Below are 24,234 nucleotides of genomic sequence, written 5' to 3' on the forward strand. Positions count from 1 at the left end.
TTAGGTAACATTATGCAGGTTTAAGTGAATATTCACCAGTGATGGAATGTACCACAGGTGACCATGTGGTATATTTGAGACCATGTTAACGTGATTAACACCCATCTGCCCTGGGCAGTGGGAAGCAGTCAGGACTACCTCAGGCAGAGACCGGTGCTCACCTGTATCTCCAGGTCAGCAGGGTTGCCATACTGTGAGCCTGAGCACCTGGATTCAGGTACTCAAGCCTCCAAAGCAGTTTTTCTTAGAATGTTGACAGGATAGCACATGTATCAGCATTTACTGTAATGGCCTGGGACCTACCCCATCTTTACTCAGTTTCAATCTCTGAAGGTAGTGCCTGGGAACCTGGGATTTTTAAGAAGCCCATCACGTGTGTCTCCCAAACTCTAAACTTTGAGAACTATTGCCCTAGAGGCTTTGCTCTCTTCTGACGATCTGCCTGGTGTGTTTTACCGCTTTCACATTTTTTATTTTCTAGTTCACTCACCTGACATTGTCATTTTGATAGACTTTAGCGCTCTTGACTCTTACCTAGCAATCTGATGCTCATAGCCATACTTTATTTCAATTTCTCCCGTGAATTTTGTAGCTTGACTTCTTTATTCCTAGCCCCAGAAACTCTCCTGGCATTTCTAGGTAAATGAAAAATAAACTGCACGTAATTTCTAAATATCATAAATTTTATTTACTTTAGAGATAAAGTTGTGAGATTGTTTTTACTACAGAGAAAGATTTATCATGTAAGCGAGGGGGAAATATACTATAACACTGTTCAAAAAGAGACACTTATTAAGTGTCTACTTGTATGTGGCATGGATCTGAAGTGAGAGGCATTTCATGACCGTACAGAACACTGTATGTACACTTGGTCAAATTTTCTTCAATATTTATCATATTGTACATCTCTGGTTAAAAAATAGTTCTTAATGATTTCTAGCTGCCATTGTCGTGGAAATCATGCACAGATTCAGTCATGGTAAATCAAAAGCACAATGGTTATTCTTTATCATCTACGAGATACACGTGGTATAAAGAAAAATGTTACAGGCTATTCTTTAGAAGTTTTTTTAGACAAATGTGTATGTTCAACACATATTCCTTTAAGTGCATAAGGAATCCTCTGGAATTATTTAATTATTCACTGAAGAGATTTCATGTGATGATAGTAGATTACTATGGTAGAAGACGGTAAGGTAGATACTGTACTCATTCTTAAAGCTTTCTGTGAAATATTAAAGCCATCTCACCTCAGCGATAGAAATGTTTCAGTAGGATTTAGTAAAATATAATACGAGTGAGGTTACATTTATATTGCGAGATAGACTTTGAAGCATAACAAGATGATTGGGCTTGATGTCATTACCCCACAAAATTTCATTAATAGATTATTAAACAGATGCTTTGGGTTGTTTATGAAAAGAAGTTTTGACCTCACAGAGGTCAATTAATCTTATTCTGAGTTTTGATCAGGAGCTAGGAGCTCATGGGAACTTACGGCAATGACTTTAACATAATGTATTTTTTTTAAGATTTAAAATTTTTTTTATTTATTTGAGAGAGAGAGAGATAGTGAGAGAGAGCACGAGTGAGGGGCGGGGAGAGGGAGAGGCAGCCTCCCTGCTGAGCAGGGAGCCTGACACAGGGCTTGATTCCAGGACCCTGGGATCATGACCTAAGCTGAAGGCAGATGCTTAACTGACTGAGCCACCAAACATAATGTATTTGTATATTAGTGAGGGGTTTGAGAGTTTGCTATGATACCAATCCAGATTCAATCTTTCAAAAGTCAAATTATTTAAGTACAGGATAGGGGAAAATGACCTGGATGCTTTCTTAACTAATGGAGCCCTTTGAATGGAGCAATCCACATTATGGATTGCCATAAATGTGCTGTTATAATCTTATGATCTCAAGATATGTATTGTAGGGGACTGGAGAACTAATGTTATCACTATATGATTTATTTGCCAGCTCACATCCGAGTGGGAGTGTTCACGTCTAGAGGTGTTACATAGTAAGGGAGACCCTGACAAACTGGAGAAAGTTCAGAGGAGATCTTCAGGGATCTTGCAGGTGTCTCAAATCAAGCCATAGGATGAATAGTCAAAGGCAATGCTAGTTATATAGCTTGGAAGACAGGAGGGAGATGTATTGGCTATTTTCAGATGTTGGTGGGCCCGGCCTATCCTACTGAAGAGGGTATTCCTCTACTCCCAGGAGGCAGAAGTAGATTCAGCGAGTAGAAAGGGAGGTAGATTTTGGCTCTACAGTTAGAAAAATCTTTTTAATAATTAGAGTGGCTAAGTAACGAAATAGCCTTCTTTTTTTTTTTTTTTTTTTAAGATCTTATTTATTTATTTGACAGAGACAGACAGCCAGCGAGAGAGGGAACACAAGCAGGGGGAGTGGGAGAGGAAGAAGCAGCTCCCAGCGGAGGAGCCTGATGTGGGGCTCGATCCCAGAACGCCGGGATCACGCCCTGAGCTGAAGGCAGATGCTTAACCGCTGTGCCACCCAGGCGCCCCTGAAATTGCCTTTCTTAACAGGGAATGAACTTAATTTTACCAGAAGTGTTCAAGAATAGGCCGGAAGGCTTTTTTTGTCAGGGTGAGAGTCAGTGTTCTCTGAGGCAACAAGATGTGTCTACCCTCAATAACTGGAGAATCAGAGAAATAACACTGTCTTCAAAGAGTTAAACCATAAAAATCAATGTAGAGTGAACCACAGACGAGATCAGAAATAGGTGAAGTCTCTTTGCAGAAGAAAATCATCTTTAAAGCTAGCAGTGTCAATTGTACAAGCCTTTATTGAGTCCTTTTCTGTGCTAGGCATTGTGCTGGGAGTTTTATATATATTGTCTATTAATTCTCTAAGTTAAGTACTATTGGGGCGCCTGGGTGGCTCAGTCGTTAAGCGTCTGCCTTCAGCTCAGGGTGTGATCCCAGCATTCTGGGATCGAGCCCCACATCAGGCTCCTCTACTGGGAGCCTGCTTCTTCCTCTCCTATTCCCCCTGCTTGTGTTCCCTCTCTCGCTGACTGTCTCTCTCTGTCAAATAAATAAATAAGATCTTTAAAAAAAATAAGTTAAGTACTACTATCCTTTTCTATATTGGTTAGAAGGCATGAACATAGCTACAGAATCGAAGCAGTCATTCAGAAGTGTGATTTGTTTGTAGTGGAAGCAGAGAAAAGAGAGAGCAAGAGGAGAGAGACGCACAGAGAGACCGATTTTGGATGGTCTTGTTCAGGTGGTAGACTTTGCTAGCTCATTGCTTACAAACTGCTCTAATTCCTAATTCTAGTTCACTAAGATATTCTCCCCCCCTTCCTCCTCCCCCCCCCCTCCTCTCGGTATATAAATGAGCAACTCCAGCCCCATCTGTACATTCTGTTGAAGGCCCACCTCTAACAGTCCAGGCATGTCTCTGACTTGTCTAATGCTACCATCTGAGCAAGCTTCCTGCTATAAAATGTGCTTTTTTATGAGAAATCAAAGGTACAGCTGCTGACGGGCAGTGCTCAGTCTCTCCAACACCTGACCTATAGGAATGTTTGGCTCATTAGCTAGCATGGCCCTGCTATTCAGTTCACTCTGTTCACAGGACTGGAGATGGTTTTGCTCAACTGGGAAGCATGACTTCATTAGAAAGTCTTTGTGGCACTGACAAGACAAAAGATATGAACTAACAAGAACTCGATGGGGAAGAGCAATTCAAATAACATGCAGACAGGTCACAGGAAGATAAAAACAGGGAAAAGGCAGGGGTAGGGTCAGTGGTGAAACTATGGTGGTGGTCAGAATCATGCCCTTTCCTCTGTAACTGTCTGGTTGTGAGTTTTTTACTTGTGTCAGGATTCTTTCTGATTATAATACAGCTTTCCAAATAGGTAAGTTTACAAAGGGAGATTGTATTGGCCGTATTTACGGGAACATTTGGTGTGGATGTCAGTTATTTTTATCATCAAGAATAATATACCTACTTTCTATTTTACACAGTAGTTCCCATGAGTTCTTCAGAGCTTGGACAATATCTCCTGTGAGACTGTGTAAGAGGATGGAATAAATGGCCTCTAGCCACTATACTTAGCTCAAATTTACATTAAATTCTTCTTATTTTATTAATAAAGATTATAATCATTAACAAGTCAGAAAATGTATGGTTAAGATTTCTGTCAAGTAGGGGGGTGCTTGGGTGGCTCAGTCAATTAAGTTGGTTTTGGGTGAGGTCGTGATCGCAGGGTCCTGGGATCTAGCCCCATGTCTGTCTCCCTGCTCAGTGGGGAGTCTACTTGTCCCTCTCCCTCTCCCTCTACCCCTCCCCACTCGTGTTCACTCTCTTTCTTTCTTTCAAATAAATAAAATCTTTTAAAAAAAGATTTCTGTCAAGTAGGAGTGCATCTACTAATACCTACCTATATTTATATTGGGAACTTATTTGGGAGACTGATTAATATGCAAATTAGAATAACATCTTCAGTTACCCTTTAATAAGATAACAAGTTAGTTTTCCTGCTTGACTTTTTTGGGCTACTATGAGAAATAGTCTAAGGTGAAATACTTTGTACCTTTTGTAAACTTGTTATCAATAAAGCCACTTTCATAACATCGTGTAAGTTCCTGTCCAAGAGTCAATGTGATGTTTCCTTGTTTACATTTTTAATACTATTCTATCTTAATTTTTTTCTGAAGTAGGGATAGTGTTTAAATAAGAAATCATTGCCACTGAAATTGGGATTTATATTCATATTTGATGACAGTTTTTACTTAATTATCACATGATGAAGGATATGAAATTGTGTAAATTTTTGATAGATCTCTAGTTATATGTCCACCTTTATGATGAAGAAAAAAAGAAAGGGAAATATCATAAATCTAAAATATTTTGTAGTGTATGGTCACCAGAGGGGTGGTGGGTGGGGGGATGGGTGAAAGAGGTGAAGGGGATTAAGAGTGCATTTATTCTGATGAGCACTGAAGAAGGTATGGAATTGCTGAATCACTATATTGTACACCTGAAACTAGTACAACACTATATGTTAACTCTCCTGGAATTAAAATAAAAAAACTTAATAAAACAAAATACTTAAACATAAAAACATAAAATATGTGTGTAGGGACGCCTGGGTGGCTCAGTTGGTTAAGCATCTGCTTTTGGCTCAGGTCATGATCCCAGGGTCCTGGGATTGAGTCCTGCATCAGGCTCCCTGCTCAGCGGGGAGTCTGCTTCTCCCTCTGCCTGCTGCTCCCCCTGCTTGTGCTCTGTCTCTCTGACAGATAGATAAATAAAATCTTTTAAAAAAATAAAGTTAGTAAAAAATAAAAAAATAAAAAAATAAATAAAATGTGTGCGTAATATAGATACTCAACACAATCACATTCTCTTAACTTCCCATTTGGGAATTTTCTTATTGACAGGTATGAACTGCCACTGTAATTTCAGTTTTTATAATCAATCAGAAATATTATATCAATGATTACTGTGGAAATATGAAATTTAAAATTAATGGTCTGTTTTTTATTTATTTTTTTATTTTTTAAAGATTTTATTTATTTATTTGACAGCGAGAGAGAGAGACAGCCAGCGAGAGAGGGAACACAAGCAGGGGGAGTGGGAGAGGAAGAAGCAGGTTCCCAGTGGAGGAGCCTGATGTGGGGCTTGATCCCAGAACGCTGGGATCACACCCTGAGCCGAAGGCAGACGCTTAACAACTGAGCCACCCAGGCGTCCCTAATGGTCTGTTTTTTAATTATCAAAAATAAGAATAAGAGCATTACATTTAAAAAGAACCAGAAACTTATCCCCGGATTTGAAGAGAGCAGACATATTGAAAACAGAAGTATTCCTGCAGAGCATGCTTAGCAGCTAAGTACTGGAAACTTCTTTTTTTCTTTTTGTCTAACTCAGTTGTGATAGTTTAGGTTGTAGAAACAAATAGACTGCCACATTTACAATGGCTCAAATTAGTTAGTTTTGATCCGCTCGCGCAACAGTCCAGTGCTTGTGCTCTCCTTCATTGTGCAGCTTTCGTCTGTTCATGATTCAGGCTCCTTCCATCTGTGGCTCCTCTCAATGGTTAGCACTTGTGTGAAGACTCAGTTCTGTCACGAATCATCTGACCTTAGTGTGCACGCAGTGAGGGCTCATTTAATGACTGAGTGTGCCTGTGCTAACTTTTAAGTTGGGTAAAAGGCTCTGTGGATGGTTGCTCTCTTTAAATAATTTTTTTCCTTTAATTTCTTCTTTTTTCCTTCCTCTCCCTCCCAGGAGTGGAGATATAAATTGAGACCTGCTAAAAATTTAGAGAATTTTGTGTACTTTGTGATGTATCCACGGAGCTCTTTTCCCACACCAGGGAATGAGAGGAGGAGGAGAGGAGTTTTAGGGACATGAATGTTATGCATGTTTGAAATCATCTCCTTTTAAAAGAACATAGGTAACATGTATCATCCGTGCTTATGTATGCATGCATGTGTACGAGAGCTAAAAGGAGACACAGAATCTCTTACCCGCAGTTGTATCTGCTGAGACTGACCAGGAGAGTCTGGGAGAGAAGGAGACCTCCATCCAGTGTATAAATATTTATGATGTTTGAACTTTTAATCTGTCCATATATTGTATCTCGAAATAAAAACAAACAGACTTCTAAGGAGAAAAAGAATTATACATAAAAGTTTCTGTTAAGTCATCAGACACTATCTCCATTTTTTTCTGACCTAGGGATCCAACATCACCGACACCTGCACTGAGATGCTAATGTGTGGCGTCTTATTGAAAATTTCTTCTGGAAATATTCAAGAACGGGTGTTTTTCCTTTTTGATAATCTTCTGGTGTATTGCAAAAGGAAACACAGGTAAGGTGATAAACAGGTAATACTTCAGAAATTGCTTATTAAACTCAAAAAAATTTTAATAAAAAAAATTATCAGTCTCACAGTTTCAACCTTTTCCCCTATGCTCCTGAGAACTCAGGATCTCCTCAGTTAATTTCACATACTCTTAGCCTGTTCTCTGATTGTTCTCTTTACCTTCTTGTAAAACCTGACTGAAATGTGACTATCATTCAATAACACTACCTCCTCAGGAACCTTCTGGAGGAAAAAAAAAATTTTTGTGTTGCTAAACCACATGCCTCAGGTCCTGTAGGAAAGGTGGGTGTGTCTTCCATGTTTCCCAGTGCTGTTCCAGTCATTTCCTCCTCTTCCTTGGAAATATTTTCACCCCATCTAGTGTAGCCTCCCAGCCATTTTCTATCAATATCTAAAAAATTCATACTAATATTTTCTTCATTATTTATTTATTTGTTGCCACCTTTACTGGATTGGTCCATGAGGACAGTGGTCTTGTTAGTTATTCTGTGCTATTTCCCCAGAGACTGGGCCTGCCATGTAATAGACACTCCAAAGGTTGAATAAGAGAATAAATTAGTAAGTAAGTAAATGAATGAATGAAACCCAAACAGGTTCCTTGGATAGCTTAGCCATCATTAGTTTAAATAATTTTATGTAGCAGTGTTATCAATGTAATGTGATTTGTTTTAAAGCATGGGTATAATTTTTTCTTCAGAAGGTACTTACAGGATGTTTTCTTGAACTCTTGGCAAAATATTTGGAGGTTGATTAAGCAAAATAGTAAAGTTGCACTTAATTGGGAAATTTCCTGAGCCTTTATATGCTTCTTCCTAATCATATCTAGGATACATAGTTTCAGTGAAATGGTACTAAAAGTCTTCATGAAATATAAAGGTAAAACAGATGGGTTGAGAATGCAGGGTTTGAGTGAGTGGTTTATTCTAGACTCAGAAATTAGGAAACTATAGCCAAAGATTTTCTGGTAAAGTGAGAATGAGAAACTCAAAACTGACTGATTTATGAGGCAAGATTAAGAGAACGTCATTCTTCATCTCTTGAAATGGAATTTCCTAAGTCAATGAACAAGATGCCCAGAGCAAGTTCTCTGAAAGTTGGCAGCTACGTTAGTGACATGGGAGTTATGCCTCTTGGATTTTAGTATCAGAATTCCCTCACATGAGACATTAGTGTGAAAATACAATGACACTAACTGAGAAAGCATCGAACAGCCCATGTGCCTTGATGAAAGGGAACAGGTTAGTATTAAAGTCAAAAGATAGTTGTGGGTCGCCTGGTGTCTCAGTTGGTTAAGTGTCGACTCTTCGTTTTGACTCAGGTTGTGATCTCAGGGTTGTGAGATTGAGCCCCACATCAGGCTCTGCACTCAGCGTGGAGTCTGTTTAAGTTTCTCTGTCTCCCTCTGCCCCTTCCCATTCACACGCACTTTCTCTCTCTCTCTAAAACGAATAAACAATAAATCTTTAAAAAAAGATACTTGTTGTTAATCTCTGCCTTAATGAGCTTTTTTTAAAAAAAAGATGTTTTTTACCACATATGAAAATGAAGATGTTTATTTTTTTTAGTATGCTCTTGTAGATTTTGTGTTTTGTAGCAAGATCAGGATTAATAAAAATAGGTTTTAGGAAGATGTAGAAAAAGCTGTTAATGTTACTTGTGTATAACTCCTTAAAAATTGTAATGTGATTCAAGTTGTTTAGGTACAATTGTTTTTTTCCAGCTTTATTGAGGACTAGTTGACAAATAACATTGTAAGACATTTTAGTTGTACAACATGATGATTTGATACACATCGTGAAAGGATTTCCCCCACGGAGTCAATAACACATCCATCTAAGTGCAGTTATTAAAGGCATCCACTTGAGAATGAGATCTTTTTTTTTTTAAATTACAATTGATCTCATACTTATTTATATATATGCCTGCCTTCAAGTCCAAAGTTTTTGCAAAATTAGCCGTGTACAATGATATCATTTATTTTTACGGCTGTCATTGTTAAATAGGTAAACACCAGGAAAGATTTTGTAATATTAAAATCATGACGTTGTTGTTGTGGTTGTTGTTGTTTAAGATTTATTTATTTATTTTTAGAGAAAGAGAGGTGTGTGAATGAGTCGGGGGAGGGACAAAGAGAGAGGGAGAGAGAAGCAGACTTCCAGCTTAGCTTGGAGCCTGAGGTGGGGCTTGATCCCAGGACCCTGAGATCACGACCTGAGCCAAAATCAAGAGTCGGACACTTAACTGACTGAACCACCCAGGCGCCCCTTAAATCCTACAGTTTTTGAGCAAATATACTTAATGTATGTATAATATGGACAAACTACATAGTGACTAGAAATGGAAATTACTGAATAAATCTTATTGTCTGTTCCCTTCTTGAATTGGAGTAGTGTGAGTATACCATCTATTCCCTTCATTTTAGAATACTTCATCCCCTTTACCAAGTACTAGTGAAGCTCTAAAGATCATTTAGTAAGTATGAGTAAATTGAACCTTTTCCAAATTTCCATAATATTTTAATTGCACAACCCAGGGACTTGATGAATTTAATTCTAGAGTTCCATTCACAAAAGACAGAAGTGCTCATTAGACATCTCAGCTCTGTATATTTCTAATGCTATTAATCTTAGGAGAAATTAGTATTTAAATAAAATAATGTGTTGTATAATATTTGATACATAAAACATGATATGGCTCAGTTTGGCTTGTTAATGAGCTTTGTAAGATAATATCATAATATATTTTGTCCTCTGCAATTTATATTTTGTATACAATATAGTTTATAAACTATGTATCCATATGTATAAGAATAGATTTATTCATTTAACTGTTGCATAATATTCCACTGGTTGAATATTATCACAATTAAATTGATAAGAATGTAATTCTTCATTCTCTCATCAATGGACTTTAGTTTTTTGTTTATTTGTTTGTTTTAGTTTTTCTGCTATTATGAACATTCCTGCAACGTGTATCCTGATGACCACTAAAACACATAATTAGGAGGGAAATCATAGAATCGGGATATGCAAATATTCGACATTACAATATACAGCAGAATTATTTTCAAAGCATAGGCTTTTCAGTCTATATACCCTGTTCTGAAGGGACCAAAGATCTCTCTTTTTAAGCTAAGTGTTACAATATTGATCAGACATTTGCCGGAATTTCATATTGAGTGTTATTATCTAGAGGTCAAGAGAAATATAAAAGCCTATAGAGAACTCACAACGAGATCACAAAGAAAATTAATATTTTGGAAAATAAGACCCAGTGACAGATTTCATGCCATGATTCTTTGCCTATGACTAAAACTGTTATCAAGGATATTAAGCTTTTAAAAAAAAATGATTGAAGTATGATGTATCAACTTAGAAAAAATTCTCTTTTGCAAGACACCATAATACTGTGGCCTACCTGGGAGAATATGCAGCTACCTACATTTAGTCTGCTCTGCATTCTTCTGTATACTTGGCTGGCTATAATGCCAACTTGCATACTATATGGCCTGAATCCCTAATTGGTAGCATTTATTTAAGGTTATTAGCAAAGGACATTTAGAGGTCACTTTCATAATGAACATAGGCGTGCAAGATGGTGAAGGCCTGGGGCTGACAAACCCTAAATCAGGTTAATTAATCTATTTAATTAGTTTCCTTTAGTAGGAATAAAGGACTCTATGTTTTGGTGAAGCTTTAGACAGATAAGCCAGGAATATATACTCTCTTTCAAGGAAGGAACTCAGGGACTGGGACAGCACCTTGTGACCCCTCCCTGCACCTGCCTCTCCTGCTCCAGGGCTGATATCTAACTGCAGGGGAGAGGAGGAGAGGGACACTGAAGTTGGTGAACTTCACTTTTGCCAGATGTGTCTGTACAACACAATAAACGAATACTTATTTCAGTATATTAAGTTATTAGCCAGACTTTTGTCAATGAGTCAAAAGGAATAGTTCATGTTAATTGAAATCTTTTGAGTGATTAGGTCTTCTTGAATCCTCCTGAATCATTTATTAGATTCTTTCCTCTTTAATTAAAAAAAACTGTTTTTAAAATAATCTGTCCTTGAATGTTCAGTGATTCAACTACAAACACACTTAACCACATAATTCATTATTACAAATGTTCATCTATAAACCTGGATATTTTAGCTTTGTGTTTCATACTTTTTAAGATGAAAGACCAGTACTAGACACAACACACAAAATTTTGGAATGTTTTTGACTATTTTAAAAATAAATAAGACCCTTATAAAGGATTATAAATGTATTGAGAGACTTATTCAACAAGTATATAGGTCTCATATCATAGAAACAATATAGGAAAAATATTTTCAGCTGGATAGCACTCAATTTAAGAATTTCCAGCACAGTTTCTTTGCAGAGGGATCATAAGTATACTAACTGAATTTTACCAGAGCTTGAAAAAAATGGAAATTGCCAGCTAGTTACTGAAAAAATGAGAAATGAAAGTGCAAGAAATCAAATGAAAGTTTAAAATAACTTACTTTTTAGTGCGTGTCAGACTTTGATTCGGTGCCTTTGATGTTCTGAATTGAGCAAAAGCACGTATTTACCCACCCAATTTTATATTGTTCTTAGTCCAAAGCTTCCATTTGTTTACAAAAGCTAGTACATAAGCTCATCTTGTGAAGCAACCAGTGCTGTTATGAATGGGAGGACACAAGTAAAAAACACCAAGAGCCTAACAGTTGATATCATTGATTGCATTGGTGTCTTTTTTGTTTTTTTCAAAGAATAGCTTACATCATATTGCTTCAACACTGTTTTTTTTTATTAAGTTTAATAAGAAAGTGTTTGTGATTTCATTCCATTACTAGACGGTTGAAGAACAGCAAGGCATCTACGGATGGACATCGGTACCTTTTTCGTGGCCGGATCAATACAGAGGTGATGGAAGTGGAGAATGTGGATGATGGCACAGGTAGGTAATTATCAGTTTTAAAACGAAATACCAATAGTGAACTCCCTCATAAGACAGACTTCCCACATGAATAATTCATTTGCGGCACATTAGAGCTTAGAAATTCTTTCTTAGGTAGAGCAGCTGGAGGAGAAAGGCAAGATAAGGGAAAACAGAACTACTGGCAAGGTAGAAAATTATATTTGGCCAAAACACACTAGCATTCAACACAGAGATACAAAGAAATAGCTGAGTAGGAGTGATGTACACACTCACGGCTCCTGGTATTGCCAGCGTGAGTGCAGAAAGTAAGGAATGAATTTATTTTCTTCAAGTTATACTATGTTTCATATGGATATATTTGATTTTTTTCATGTAATATATTCACTGTAGAATACAGAAAACTCTAAATTGGTTTTAGCTATACAGCCAGTATGCATATAAACATGTCTTTGATTTGCTTACAGAGGAAGGGTGTTTTGTGTATTTTAAGTGCAAATTTTAAGTACTTTATTACTTAAAGATAGTGCATTTTTGCACTGCAGATTTGAAGGTACAGACTTTGACAAGTAAGTTTATCAAATTGCAATCGGTCACAAACATTAAATAAAATGAGGTTAAGTAAGTTATTTTCTATTTGAAAAAAATAAATGGGTCATATTAAGTAATATGATGACATACTAGTCTATAAAAGGAATGGTTAGTAAATTGGATCACATTGTTTCCCCCAATGATTTTAATTAGATTTTCAAAGCTATGCTTGTAGGAGAAAAGACAAGATGAAGTAAAATACATTAATTGTTGCTAAGTGACTTTAATTCCCATATAGAGAAATGCCTTTATAATACCCCATTTAAACATGGGATTGAGGCACAGATCGGCTCCTTGCTACTACATACCTTTGTTGCCATCTCTTAGTCCCAGAGGGGAGAAGAATGTTTATCATCTGCAGGGGCACAAATTTTCAGATGCTCACCTGTGTACCATTTCTCTAACCCATTGTTAGCATCCTAAGACATCGTCCAGAACATAAATAGTGAAGGATGCTTGCTGCAGGTAAAGGGAAAAGATGCACAATGAGCAAAACTCAGGTGTACTCTCGTGGGAACCAACTCCTCTTGTGTAGAGGTTCCTCGTGGACTAGGGGAGGGATGGAGGTGTGGAGCTGTCTGACTCCTGGCACAGCTGAAAATCCCTTTCTGTGCTGCAGGCTATAATACAGTTGCAAATACTCACGTGCTTACATGTGGGACCTAGTAGTCTATCTTTCCATGTGTCAGGAAGTGCACACTATTTTTTTATAAGGTGGCATTTTAATTCGTTTTAATGCTCTGAGAGGAGACTAGTGATATTTAGGAATGTTGTTTGTCTACATATGACATGTGACCCGATTGCTCAAGAGAATATCCAAAAGCCCCTGTTGTGCGTGAGGTGGGTGGAAGTAAGGCAGAGGAAGGCGCACCACTCTGTCCACTCTGTTCCTTCTTGGCCCTGTCTCCCCTGCTGGAACCACCTGTCCCCTTTGCTTTAGCCTTCTCTCTGTTGTCTTCCTTTCTTATGCCTTTGTATGGGCACACAGCTCCTGTGTCTCACTTCCTTCCCTCTCCCCCAGATGGTGTGGTCGCCCACATTTGCACCATTAGCACTGGTAATCTAAGTGAATTTGATAATGATTTGATGAATTTGATAATGATTCCTATGTTTTGGGAAACTGGGGCACTAGATAAGAAATCTAAGAGCAAAGGGCCTTCAGAGGCATGGGCATAGAATACCATCTTCAACATGTCTGTGTCAGATGTAGGGGAGGGAGAGCCTGTGTGGGGTGATGGAAATGGACTTTGGATTCAGTCCCATGAAAATGTTCTTTTACTGCTGGGAAGATTGTAGCCTTCAGGACCTCGGTACCTGGGGAATAGGGATGTTAGGGAAACAAGCCCTCAGACCCTGGTAGATATGGATTAGTGGGGAAGACAGGACATTTCAGAATATTTAGTTATAAATTGTCTGATGACTCCTCTTGGCACAAACTTCCAAGGCTCAGGTTTCATTGAAATATGATGAAGAAATTAATTACACTTTGTAGTATCCAGTTAAGGCTTTATTTCTTCCTTAAACATATATACACAGCATGTTGCAGGAATTTGGCTGCCAATACTTGCTACAGGTCACTTAAAGAAATTTGAGGCTGCAGCTGGATACCTTCCCTTCTCTTCCTGCAAAGAAAATTTAGTTTTCCAGTAAGTGTGACTACTGGGTCTTTAGGTGAAGTGTATATCCTCAGCTAGGACTTGGAAACTCAAAAATAGAATTTCTGGAGATGAATAGGATCTTGAAGATCAACCAATATACCCTGTTAACATTTCAGATGATGGAAATAAGGCCACAATGAAGAACTAACTTGTCCAGTTTACCCAGCTGTTTAATATGAAGCTGGGACTGGAGTGAGGTTTCCTTGGTGCCCACGGTCATGGCTTAAGAAATATGGAACAGAGGCTCCATATGGGTTTTAAATCTACAGAGACCAACTGGAGAACAGTGAAGAGATAAGGCATCAGTATGTAGAGATTAACTTTGGTGGTTTGTTTCTTCTAAGAAATAATCTGGGTGCTAACACCAACTTTCTCCTTTTTTGTTTTCTTGGTCATTTCCATCACAAAATCTCTATTTCTTTTTGATGAGCTCAGGTTTTTAAGTGTTCTTACTTTATACTGTATGAATGGGAGCTCTGATGTTGATAGATCTCAGCAGAGCTGATCAATGCCCATATACCAAGTTCTTCCCACAGTTGGACCCTGGATGAGTTACACAAGGATGGCAAATACTGCCAGGCTCATCTGCTCATTGCCAAAACCAAAAACAATGACTATACCATATTGTGGTGTGAATAATACAAATTAATTAATCAAGATATATTTTTAAGCATGCTTAGAACTTTTGGTGAAAAGTTTAAATGTTCCCCCATCTATTTGAATATATTATCAAAATATTAGGTATTTTTGTATAATCCAGGTATAAGTAAAATCCTTTTCTAAGTAAGGGACTCCATCAGACAACTGATCATATTGATTTAGCTCAAAACTTGAAGAAGAAATAATTGAACTTGGAATGAGACTTAAGCTTTTAGCCAGTGTTTAATTATTTAAATCTTTTGAAAAATAAACCTGATTATACTTTTATTTATAATGTTTAATGAGTTGGATTACATCAGTTATATCTCAGAATACAAAAAAATTAATGTGATAATGATATGACATGCAGAAATGTAAAAACTTGTGTATTTATTTTAATATATCCATGCTATCCGTTACTTCTTATGTTCAAGGAAGATGGTAGCCATTGAGTTTGTGGCCAGATTTCTATTCCACCATTCTCTAGAACCAACTCTTGTTTTGGTGAATTCTAATTTAATTCTTCTTTCAAGATTCTTTCTGAGATATTAGCTTGAATATGATGCATAAAAAGTATCCAGCTCAAGACCTAAGTAGGAAAGCTGTTGAACTTTCTGCAACTAACTTTCTTGGTAATTTTCATAGTATATGCTCAGAAATTCATTCAGAAAGTAGCAACAGATCATTTGTATTCTCTCTTACAAGTTTATTTGTGTAGTTGGACAGAGGGAAAAATGGTGACCTTTAGAAAATGTGATCTGTAGTTCAGTGTTGGGCAAACCACAAATTGCAACACAATTGTCGAATTTGAATTGAATGAGATGGAAGTATTTTATTCTTTAAGGTGTTCTTTGGAGTGAATAGATTTTTTAAAAGAAAGATTTCAGCTGTCATTTTCAATACAAATATTTGAAACCATTTAAAGATATTGAACACATTGGGTCTTTTTTTAAAATTAAATTTTGCTTTTTAGAGAAAATTGGAAATAACAGAAATAAGTTGAAAATACTAGATAATTTCATCATCTAAAGAGAAATGAATGAGAATTTAAAAATATTTCCTTTAATTTTCCTTTTATGCACAGATTTTAAAAAATGCTTAAAAACATGAACTGTATAATTTTGTATCCTTTTTTCAATTAAATAGAATCATTATCTGAATTATAGTCATCTTTATCTTCATGTCTTATCACCACATAACATAGTACTTACTGTTACTTAATAGTCAATAAAATGAATAAACCATAGTTACCTTAACAATCATAGTCGTGTTATACAAGCTAAATTGAATACATTCTGAATTAAAAAGTAGCATAACTTTACAATGTTGAAAAGACTACCAATTGTATATTAGTTCCTTCCTGACACACTAAAATTTTCAATATGTTATTAATTTAAAGGAGTGTTCTTGGGCACTTAAAAAAGGTCAAGGGAGCTACTTCTAGTTTTAAAAGGAAAAATCAGTTAGAATCTTTTTTTTTTAATATTTTGCTATAAATAATGTCAAATGCTATTTTGGACGCCAGAAGATTTTCTTCTATTACTTGATAAAATCAAAGATTTATTCCAAAAAGTAATTTTTTCAGCTTTAACTATTCATAATGTGAGTAAATTGTAATTATTAAAATTTCTCTTAGAATAATTTATTCATTCACACTGTTGATCACCAGAATAAGGGTTAAACACATTGTTTAGACATCAGTTTCTTGATGTTTTGAATAATATTTTCTGGCAGTTTCTTCTGTTTCCTAGCCTGAGTATCTGGTACTTGGCTAGCTTCCATCTCATTAAAACTCACACTACTGAAAGGATACCCGCATTTCCACCGAGAGTTATAGTAGTATCAGTTTTAGAAAAACTCCATCTCATTATGTAAAACTATGCTGAATTAAGAGTGAGGAATTTGCAAACTGTATAGCTTCAAAGTAATTAGTGAGTTGTTCAGGGCTGCCCCTTGGATTTTTCTTTTTTCGGAAAAAACGTCAGTGCCTAGAGACTGTTGAATTTGGATAGTCTGCACTTAATGAATGGCAATTTTAATTCCATTCCTTTTTAACATTTCCTATAGAATTATATTTTAGTTCCATTGAATCTTGCAAATTCCCGCATTTTCCATTAACAAATTATTCTTTCATTAAAAAATATTTTTAAATTTCTACCCAGGAAAAGCGCTGTTGGTCTTTTCCATTATTATTATTATTATTATTATTATTATTATTATTATTATTTTAAGATTTCATTTATGAGAGAGCATGGCAGGGGAGGAGCAGAGGGAGAAACAGACTCCCTACTGAGCTGGGAGCCTGACATGGGCTCATGGGGCTGGATCCCAGGACCCTGGGATCATGACCTGAGCTGAAGACAGATGCTTAACTGATTGAGTCACCCAGGCACCCCTTCCATGATCTTTATGTGGCTGTTCTTAATAAATAAGTTGAATTCAAATTTATTTTTTGGAATGAAGTTATTGACAAATGTGCCATGATTGAAATTAGGAAGCCATATATATATAAGTAATTCTCATTTTAAAACAAACGAGAATCAGTAGCTTATTTTGTAGAACATTGATAATTTGGTAACTGATATCATTGTGATATTTATACAGTTTGAGGCCTGTTGTATGTATATACACATACATGTTTGTACATATGTTTAAAATTAACGATTTTTAAAATTAGTGGTAGAAAGTGGCTAGCACATAACCTTTAAAAAGGAAGATTATCCTTTCGTTTTATTTATTTATTTATTTTAAAAGATTTTATCTATTTGAGAAAGCAAGAGAGAGTGAGCGAGAGAGCACGAGCACAGTGAGGGGCAGAAGGAGAAGCAGACTCCCTGCTGAGCAGAGAGCCAGATGCAGGGCTCTGTCCCGGGACTCCGGGATCATGACCTGAGCTGAAGGCAGACACCTGCCAGACTGAGCCATCCAGGCACCCCTATCCTTTCATTTAAAATTATTAGGTGACATAAGCTGTTCTTTCAAAATATTATAATGGTACAGCAATTAACCTATTATTTGGCTTGGCAGATTTTACAGTTAGCAATCTTGCTTTCTCTGCATGAAGCTGTGGCCATATGCAATCTCATTCCGACTTGTCTGGTTCTGAGTTTAAGCACACATTTTCCAAGGGAAGTTTGAATGCACAGGTTGTAATGCTTAGGCAAGGCTTCTTGAAAGATCTGGGTGCACGTTAAAGAGAAGAAAGAGTTGCTGAGGCTGAGAGCAGAGCTGGGTAGCTATACGAGAGCGTCAGCCTGGAGAGCAGTTAAGTATTCACAGCGTAAGGAGGAAAGCCGCGAAGAGTGGCAGGGCCACACCAAAACCCAGTGGCAAATGGCTTTGTTAGATAGGGTGAGGTCAGTTTAGGGAGAAGCACTAAAGCAGGCTTCCATGTTTACACTTGATTCAGTGGTGAGCTACCAAAGACTTTTGAAGTAAGGAATGGCCTGATGAAATATGTTGAAGAAGAGTCAGCAGGGTGTGGAGAGAGCAATGCCAGGCTCAAATAATCCAGGGAGGGAAGGAAGGAAGACCCAGGTTACAGGGTGGCTGGCCCAGAGCATATGGTGTGCAGGGTCAGAAGCATCAGCCTAGCATGTGAACTTGTGTTCCTCGGTGTTCTATGGGAAGAATACATTATGTTCATTTTAAAGTAAGTCCAGTATTTTATTACTGCAGGTTTTGTGTGGTTCTTGCGATTTTCTTTACCTGGAGTATGATTAAAAGGGGAATAACACTGGTGGGAATGTGGGGTCTTTTAAGCTGCAGTGCTGGGTTCACTCAGCTAACCTTGGTCTGATTGTGGAATTGGGGAGAGTCTGAAAAACTTATGCTTGTTTGCGATACTGGCTCTATAAGGTGATACGTTTGGGGAGAAGGGTGTGTAGACATGTACGATTTGATCTTTCCCCCCACCAGTTTATCATAATTTCTCAGTTGGTGATTTTTGTAGGAGGTAACAAGACATTATGGTATAATTATTAACTGATAATTTTTACTTTCTTACTAATGCCATTGATACCTATCTGACATGTGTTACTAGGTTCTGCTACTTTATATAAGATATGAATATGAATTAAATATGTAAGGGTAAGAAGGAAAGTACAAAAATTCCTTTTAAAAACACTGTAATTTCCTGATGGGGGAAATCTGCTAGTTTGAATCCCTATTTTATCAGAAATTGTTATTATTAATGGGTTTATGACACACACACACACACATATATATATATATATAACTGACCAATACCTAAGTCTGTCCTGGCTCATACATAACCTAGAATTTTTAAAGACCCTCAACTAAACGGAATCACTTGAAAATGCATTTTTGGAATAATTAATCTGATCATAGATACTGTGTGATGATTTTGGAGCTAAAAAGACAATGCAGACAAGATTTTGGGAGAATGACTGCCAGCCGTGCCTGCCTCTACTCAGAACTCACCAAATAAAATAGACCATTTGAGAAAAAATAAAGAAACAAAAAATAGGTACAGTGCCACAAAGTCAATTCTCTAAGTTACCTTTAACAATTTGTGGCTCACCTCTTGTCTACCCACCATTACTGTTTAGTGACTCTCTGGGATATGAATGAAGAGTGTCACTTTAAATTGGTGCAGGTGCTGACTCAGGCCTTTGTCATATGTTTTTTCATTTTGAATCTTTGCAGACTGTCATGCCAGTAAAGGCTGGATATAAGTAACATCACTATTCTCTACCTGCTACTAGGCAGAAAAGTGCCATAGAGGGCTTCCTGTTGACATTTTCAAATCCAGCATGACAGTGTAGCCAAAATTATGGTGCGGCCTACAAAAAGACAATGTGAATTCAGACTCAAAAATTTTTTCTTTGTTTCTATTCATGCCAGTTATATAGAATGATGTGGTTTTAAAGAGTGCGTAATTTTCAACCCTGAGCAATGATAATGGATTGGCATTTGTACCTTTCCATTTATTGAGGATTTGGTAAATGTACTCTTGGTATGTTCCATTCATTTGTTCTCATGCTTATTGTGTGGCTCATTAAACAGCTGAGAATTGTTCTGTGGCGGTATAGTTTGCTTTTGAAACCTAGAATAATATTTCAAAAGAATATTAAAAAGACAAAATGAATCTGACACCTTGGATATTTGATGATTGAGATGAAAATTCTTTTAAAAGTTCTTCTTTTATTACTTTAGGAACTTTAACGATATTTTTGGACATAGAGGAAAGGAATGTTAATTAGTTCAGATGTTCAGTTTCATGTAATATAATAATGTTATGAGTTAGAAATGTTCTATTCCTGAGTACTGACTGCATTTAATATATAAACACTTAATTTTTTGTTTTTATGTTCTTGATTTACACATAAAGCAAAGATACTTTTAAGAATTCAATGATCTTGAAACTGTTATGAATTGAACACTGTGTTGATATAATATGTATTACATTTGTTGTTCACCTTTACCCATTAATTTCCAGCTGACTTCCATAGCAGTGGACACATTGTTGTCAATGGATGGAAGATACATAACACAGCGAAAAATAAATGGTTTGTGTGTATGGCAAAAACACCTGAAGAGAAACATGAATGGTTTGAAGCTATTTTGAAAGAAAGAGAACGGCGAAAAGGTGGGTGTATGAATTGGGCACTACTATACCTTGTAAAGATTCTAACTTAGCGAGAAAGCAGATAATGGGCAGAAGTTATGAGAAAGTAAAAAGGCATATGATGTTCACTTAAATTTCCCAGGTGATATAAGACTCATGCTATAAAATACTTTTCTTTTTAAAGATTTTATTTATTTGACAGAGAGAGAGCACGCACAAGCATGGGGAGCGGCAGTTAGAGGGAGAGGGAGAAGCAGGCTCCCCACTGAGCAGGGAGCCCGATGTGGGGCTCGATCCCACGACCCTGGGATCATGACCTGAGCTGAAGACAGATGCTTAACTGACTGAGCCACCCAGGCATCCCTAAAATACATTTTGAATACTTGTAATTTTATTACTAAAAGAAAAGAAAAACATTGTGTAGTTAGTAAAATAATATACTGTGGCTAGCCGCATCTTTTAAATAGTATCTTAGTCTGTTGAGGCTGTTCTAACTAAACACCGCAGACTGGGCGGCTTATAAGCAACAGAAATTTGTAGCTCACCGTTCTGGAGGCTAGGCGCCCCCGATTCAGTGTCTGGTGAGAGCAGTTTTCCAGTTCATAGATGACCATTTTCTCACTGTGTCCTCACATAGCAGAGGGGCAAGAGAGCGCTCTGTGTCTTGTGTATAAGGCCATTAACCCCATTCATGAGGACTCCACCCTCATGACCTAATAACCTCCCAAAACGCATTACCTCCTAATACCACCACACTGGGTGTTCGGTTTCAATATATGAATTTGGGAGGCATGCACACATTCAGTGCATGGCAAATAGTTTCATTTGCTTTAAAATGTGTTCCATTTTCTTTGCACTTTATGCTTGCCATTTCTAAAGCATCATCACAGAGTTTTCCTGTAAGAGACAAACTTCAATAGTATAGTGCAGTGCTGTAGGGCCTTCAACCGTTATTAACTTTAATAGTACACTGAAAATTTCTACACCAAATATGTTAGTATCTTAATTATAGAATATGGCACTCTGGATGGACATTAACATTTTAAAATCGTTACAAGGCCATTGAATATAATGCAACCCAATAAGAAGTTTGTTCATATGAGGAGGCCTGGCTCAAAATTGCTTCATGTTTTTAGCAAGATTTGCAAAAGGTATTTAATCTGGCAATATTCAGTTTTGTGAAGCTTATCTGCAATTAAGCACCTTTCTGTAATTCAGCTAGGAAATAGAAATGCTTGTGTTACTACTAATTTCTTTACCAAATAACTGATAAGGAACAAGACAGTGTTTATTCCTTTTTCCCAGAGATTTAGGAGCAAAATATCTCATTGCCGATGAAATTTCAGAACACAAAGAGCCCTTTCTTCCATCTTCAGAAATTTTCCCTTGAAGAACATACAAAGCTCCTACTTCTATTAAAATATTCATAGTACACATTTGTTTGAGAATTTCCAAAGCATTTTCAAGTACTTAACTCCTTTGATTGATCTTGGATGGAGAGCCAGTTAGAAAAATTTAAAACAAAGATTATGAATACATAGCTCATTCTTTAAGTTTTGTTGAATCTTGCAATGAATTCAAATAGCATAGCAAATCATTTAAAAGGTAAAATAAATGTTTCATTAAGTTGAACCTTTATTTATTTATTTTTTTAGAATGGCTATGCATATAGATAAACCTAAGGTGAGGAAGGAAGGAAGGGAGGGAGGGAGGGAGGGAGGGAGGGAGGGAGGAAGGAAGGAAGGAAGGAAGGAAGGAAGGAAGGAAGGAAAGAGAGAAAGAAATCAAAGCAAGAAGACAAGCACATTCTATAAACTTGTTTATGTTAACAGGCTCTATTCTTAATGGATTATTCTCTTACTGACAAATGGTAATTGCTCCTCCACTGTAAAAAATAAAAATTTTAGTAAGAAATTTTGTAGATAGAAGACTAAGAATAATTCAAGTATTTTTTTCAAGATTTTATTTATTTATTTTTGCATGCATGGGTGGGGGGGGCTCAGAGGGAGAAGCAGGCTCCCTGCTGAGCAGGGAGCCGCGTGCGGGACTTGATCTCAGCACCCTGAGATCATGACCTGAGCCAAGGGCAGATGCTTAACCAACTGAGCCACCCAGGCACCCTAAATCAAGTAATTCTGCAACAGTTCGTCAGTCCCATCCTCTGATTGTGGGTATTTCCCAGCTTTCAGCTTTGACACTGGTCCCCTCTCAGATCCATCCTTGCCTGGGTTACCAATTACCACCAGATTCATGTCCATGTCTGCACTGCCGGTTTTTCCATCTCTATGTCCTGCCTGGTCCTCTCTCCTGAGCTTCATATGCATGCGTCCCACTGACTCTTAGGCTCTACCTGAACGTCCAGAGTCAGCCTGCACAGTACTGGACTCCTTACCTGAAACCCTTTTCCAAATATGCTTCTTCCCCCTATTCCCCAGTTAGCCTTTCCTCAAAAGCTTGGAAGGCATACTGATTTCTCTTTTCTCCATAATGCCTACATTTAACCCTTTGCTGTATCATATCACTGCCACTTCTTAGATATTTCTCAGCTTCATTCTCTGACCGGTGGCCCCTACTATTGTCTGCAGGGGCTTGAACTTACCAGAATTTTTGAGGTTTCCTCCTAAGGGTCTCCCTCTTTTTTTTTTTTTTTTTTTAAGATTTTATTTCTTTATTTGACAGAGAGAGGGAGCATTAGAAGGGGGAGTGGAAGGCAGAGGGAGAGGGAGAAGCAGGCTCCCTGCTGAACAGGGAGCCTGATGTGGCGCTCCATCCCAGGACCCTGGGATCGTGACCTGAGCTGAGGGCAGACGCTCAGCCTACTGAGCCACCTAGGTGCCCCTGGTCTCCCTCTTTTTAAAGCCTGCCCTGTTCAGTTTGTTCCTAGACCATCATCTGAGCTTTGTTTCCAAAGCAACAAAACTTTCTTACCTGTCCTGCCCTGCTTTTCCTCTCCCTCTGGTGGAAACTCTTACATGTTTCCCTAATACCTCGGAGATGGAGGACGTGGAACCTGCAGCTGAGCAAGGCCCCGGCCTAACCCGCCAGTGCGGCCCCTGTCCTCTCAGCTCGAGCCCGGGCCTGTGTGCTTCGCCTCCGGAGGCTCTTGTGAGCACTTTCTCTCTCCGGAAATACTGCTCATCCCTCTGCATTTAAACACTGGTCTTCTGTGACACGTTTCTTAATATTTCTCAGAGGTAAGAGCCTCTGAATATGCGTTTATTGTGTCACAGCTTCTCCCGTAAGGCTGATTTTGGGGCCACCTGTCCACTGGTGCTGCTCGAATGCCACAGAGAGGGTGCCTGGATCCTCCACCGGCTGGTGCCACACGGCCCTGGGAAGCCTGTCCTGACTGTCTCCCCGGTATCCTCTGAGTTCTTAAAGACCAGGGCCCTGTGGTACTGAGCTCTGTGTCTGCAGTCCCCTGCACGCGGTCGACGTGCAGTCAGTGTTGGCTTCCTGCAGGCAGGAGTGAGTGAGGAGACGTTTTCAGTTACCTGTCCTTGGTTTCATTTTCGATAGGTTTAAAATTAGGAATGGAGCAAGACACCTGGGTAATGATCTCAGAACAGGGTGAGAAACTCTATAAGATGATGTGCAAACAAGGAAATCTGATCAAAGACAGAAAAAGAAAACTGACCACATTCCCTAAATGCTTCCTTGGAAGGTAAGGTCGATAGTCTGGGTGCATGGATTTCTTTTGTATTTTCACTATGTCGTGTGTTAACTAACCTTCCTTCAATGATTTTTCTTAAAAAAAATATTCTTCTGGGCATTTTTGAAAATCTCTTTACTGTCAACATTTCCTGGATCATAGTGGGACCTGGAGCCAGAAATCATGGAAAACTTGACACCTATACATCCATTCCTGATGTCAACAATTTCAGATGTACTACGTTCCAAGGGCAAAGCAGACGCTGGGGTCAGGCAGGGCTGGCAGGCAGGCGGGTTCGCCGTGAGGGGA

At 37.9% G+C, this 24,234-nt stretch overlaps 1 protein-coding gene across 1 annotated transcript in view; it reads left to right on the forward strand.

Annotated features, from left to right (window-relative positions):
* The window catches only part of PREX2 (phosphatidylinositol-3,4,5-trisphosphate dependent Rac exchange factor 2), a 272,900-nt gene that overhangs the window by 87,413 nt on the left and 161,253 nt on the right, over positions 1-24,234 (forward strand). The window contains exons 7-10 of the mRNA XM_040625832.1: positions 6,724-6,857; positions 11,713-11,816; positions 20,145-20,294; positions 23,793-23,937. Of these exons, the coding sequence (XP_040481766.1) occupies positions 6,724-6,857; positions 11,713-11,816; positions 20,145-20,294; positions 23,793-23,937 (533 nt within the window). The remainder of the gene's footprint in view (positions 1-6,723; positions 6,858-11,712; positions 11,817-20,144; positions 20,295-23,792; positions 23,938-24,234) is intronic.

This window comes from Ursus maritimus, unplaced genomic scaffold (assembly GCF_017311325.1).
Source record: "Ursus maritimus isolate PB19 unplaced genomic scaffold, ASM1731132v1 scaffold_9, whole genome shotgun sequence".
Taxonomy (NCBI): Eukaryota; Metazoa; Chordata; class Mammalia; order Carnivora; family Ursidae; genus Ursus; species Ursus maritimus.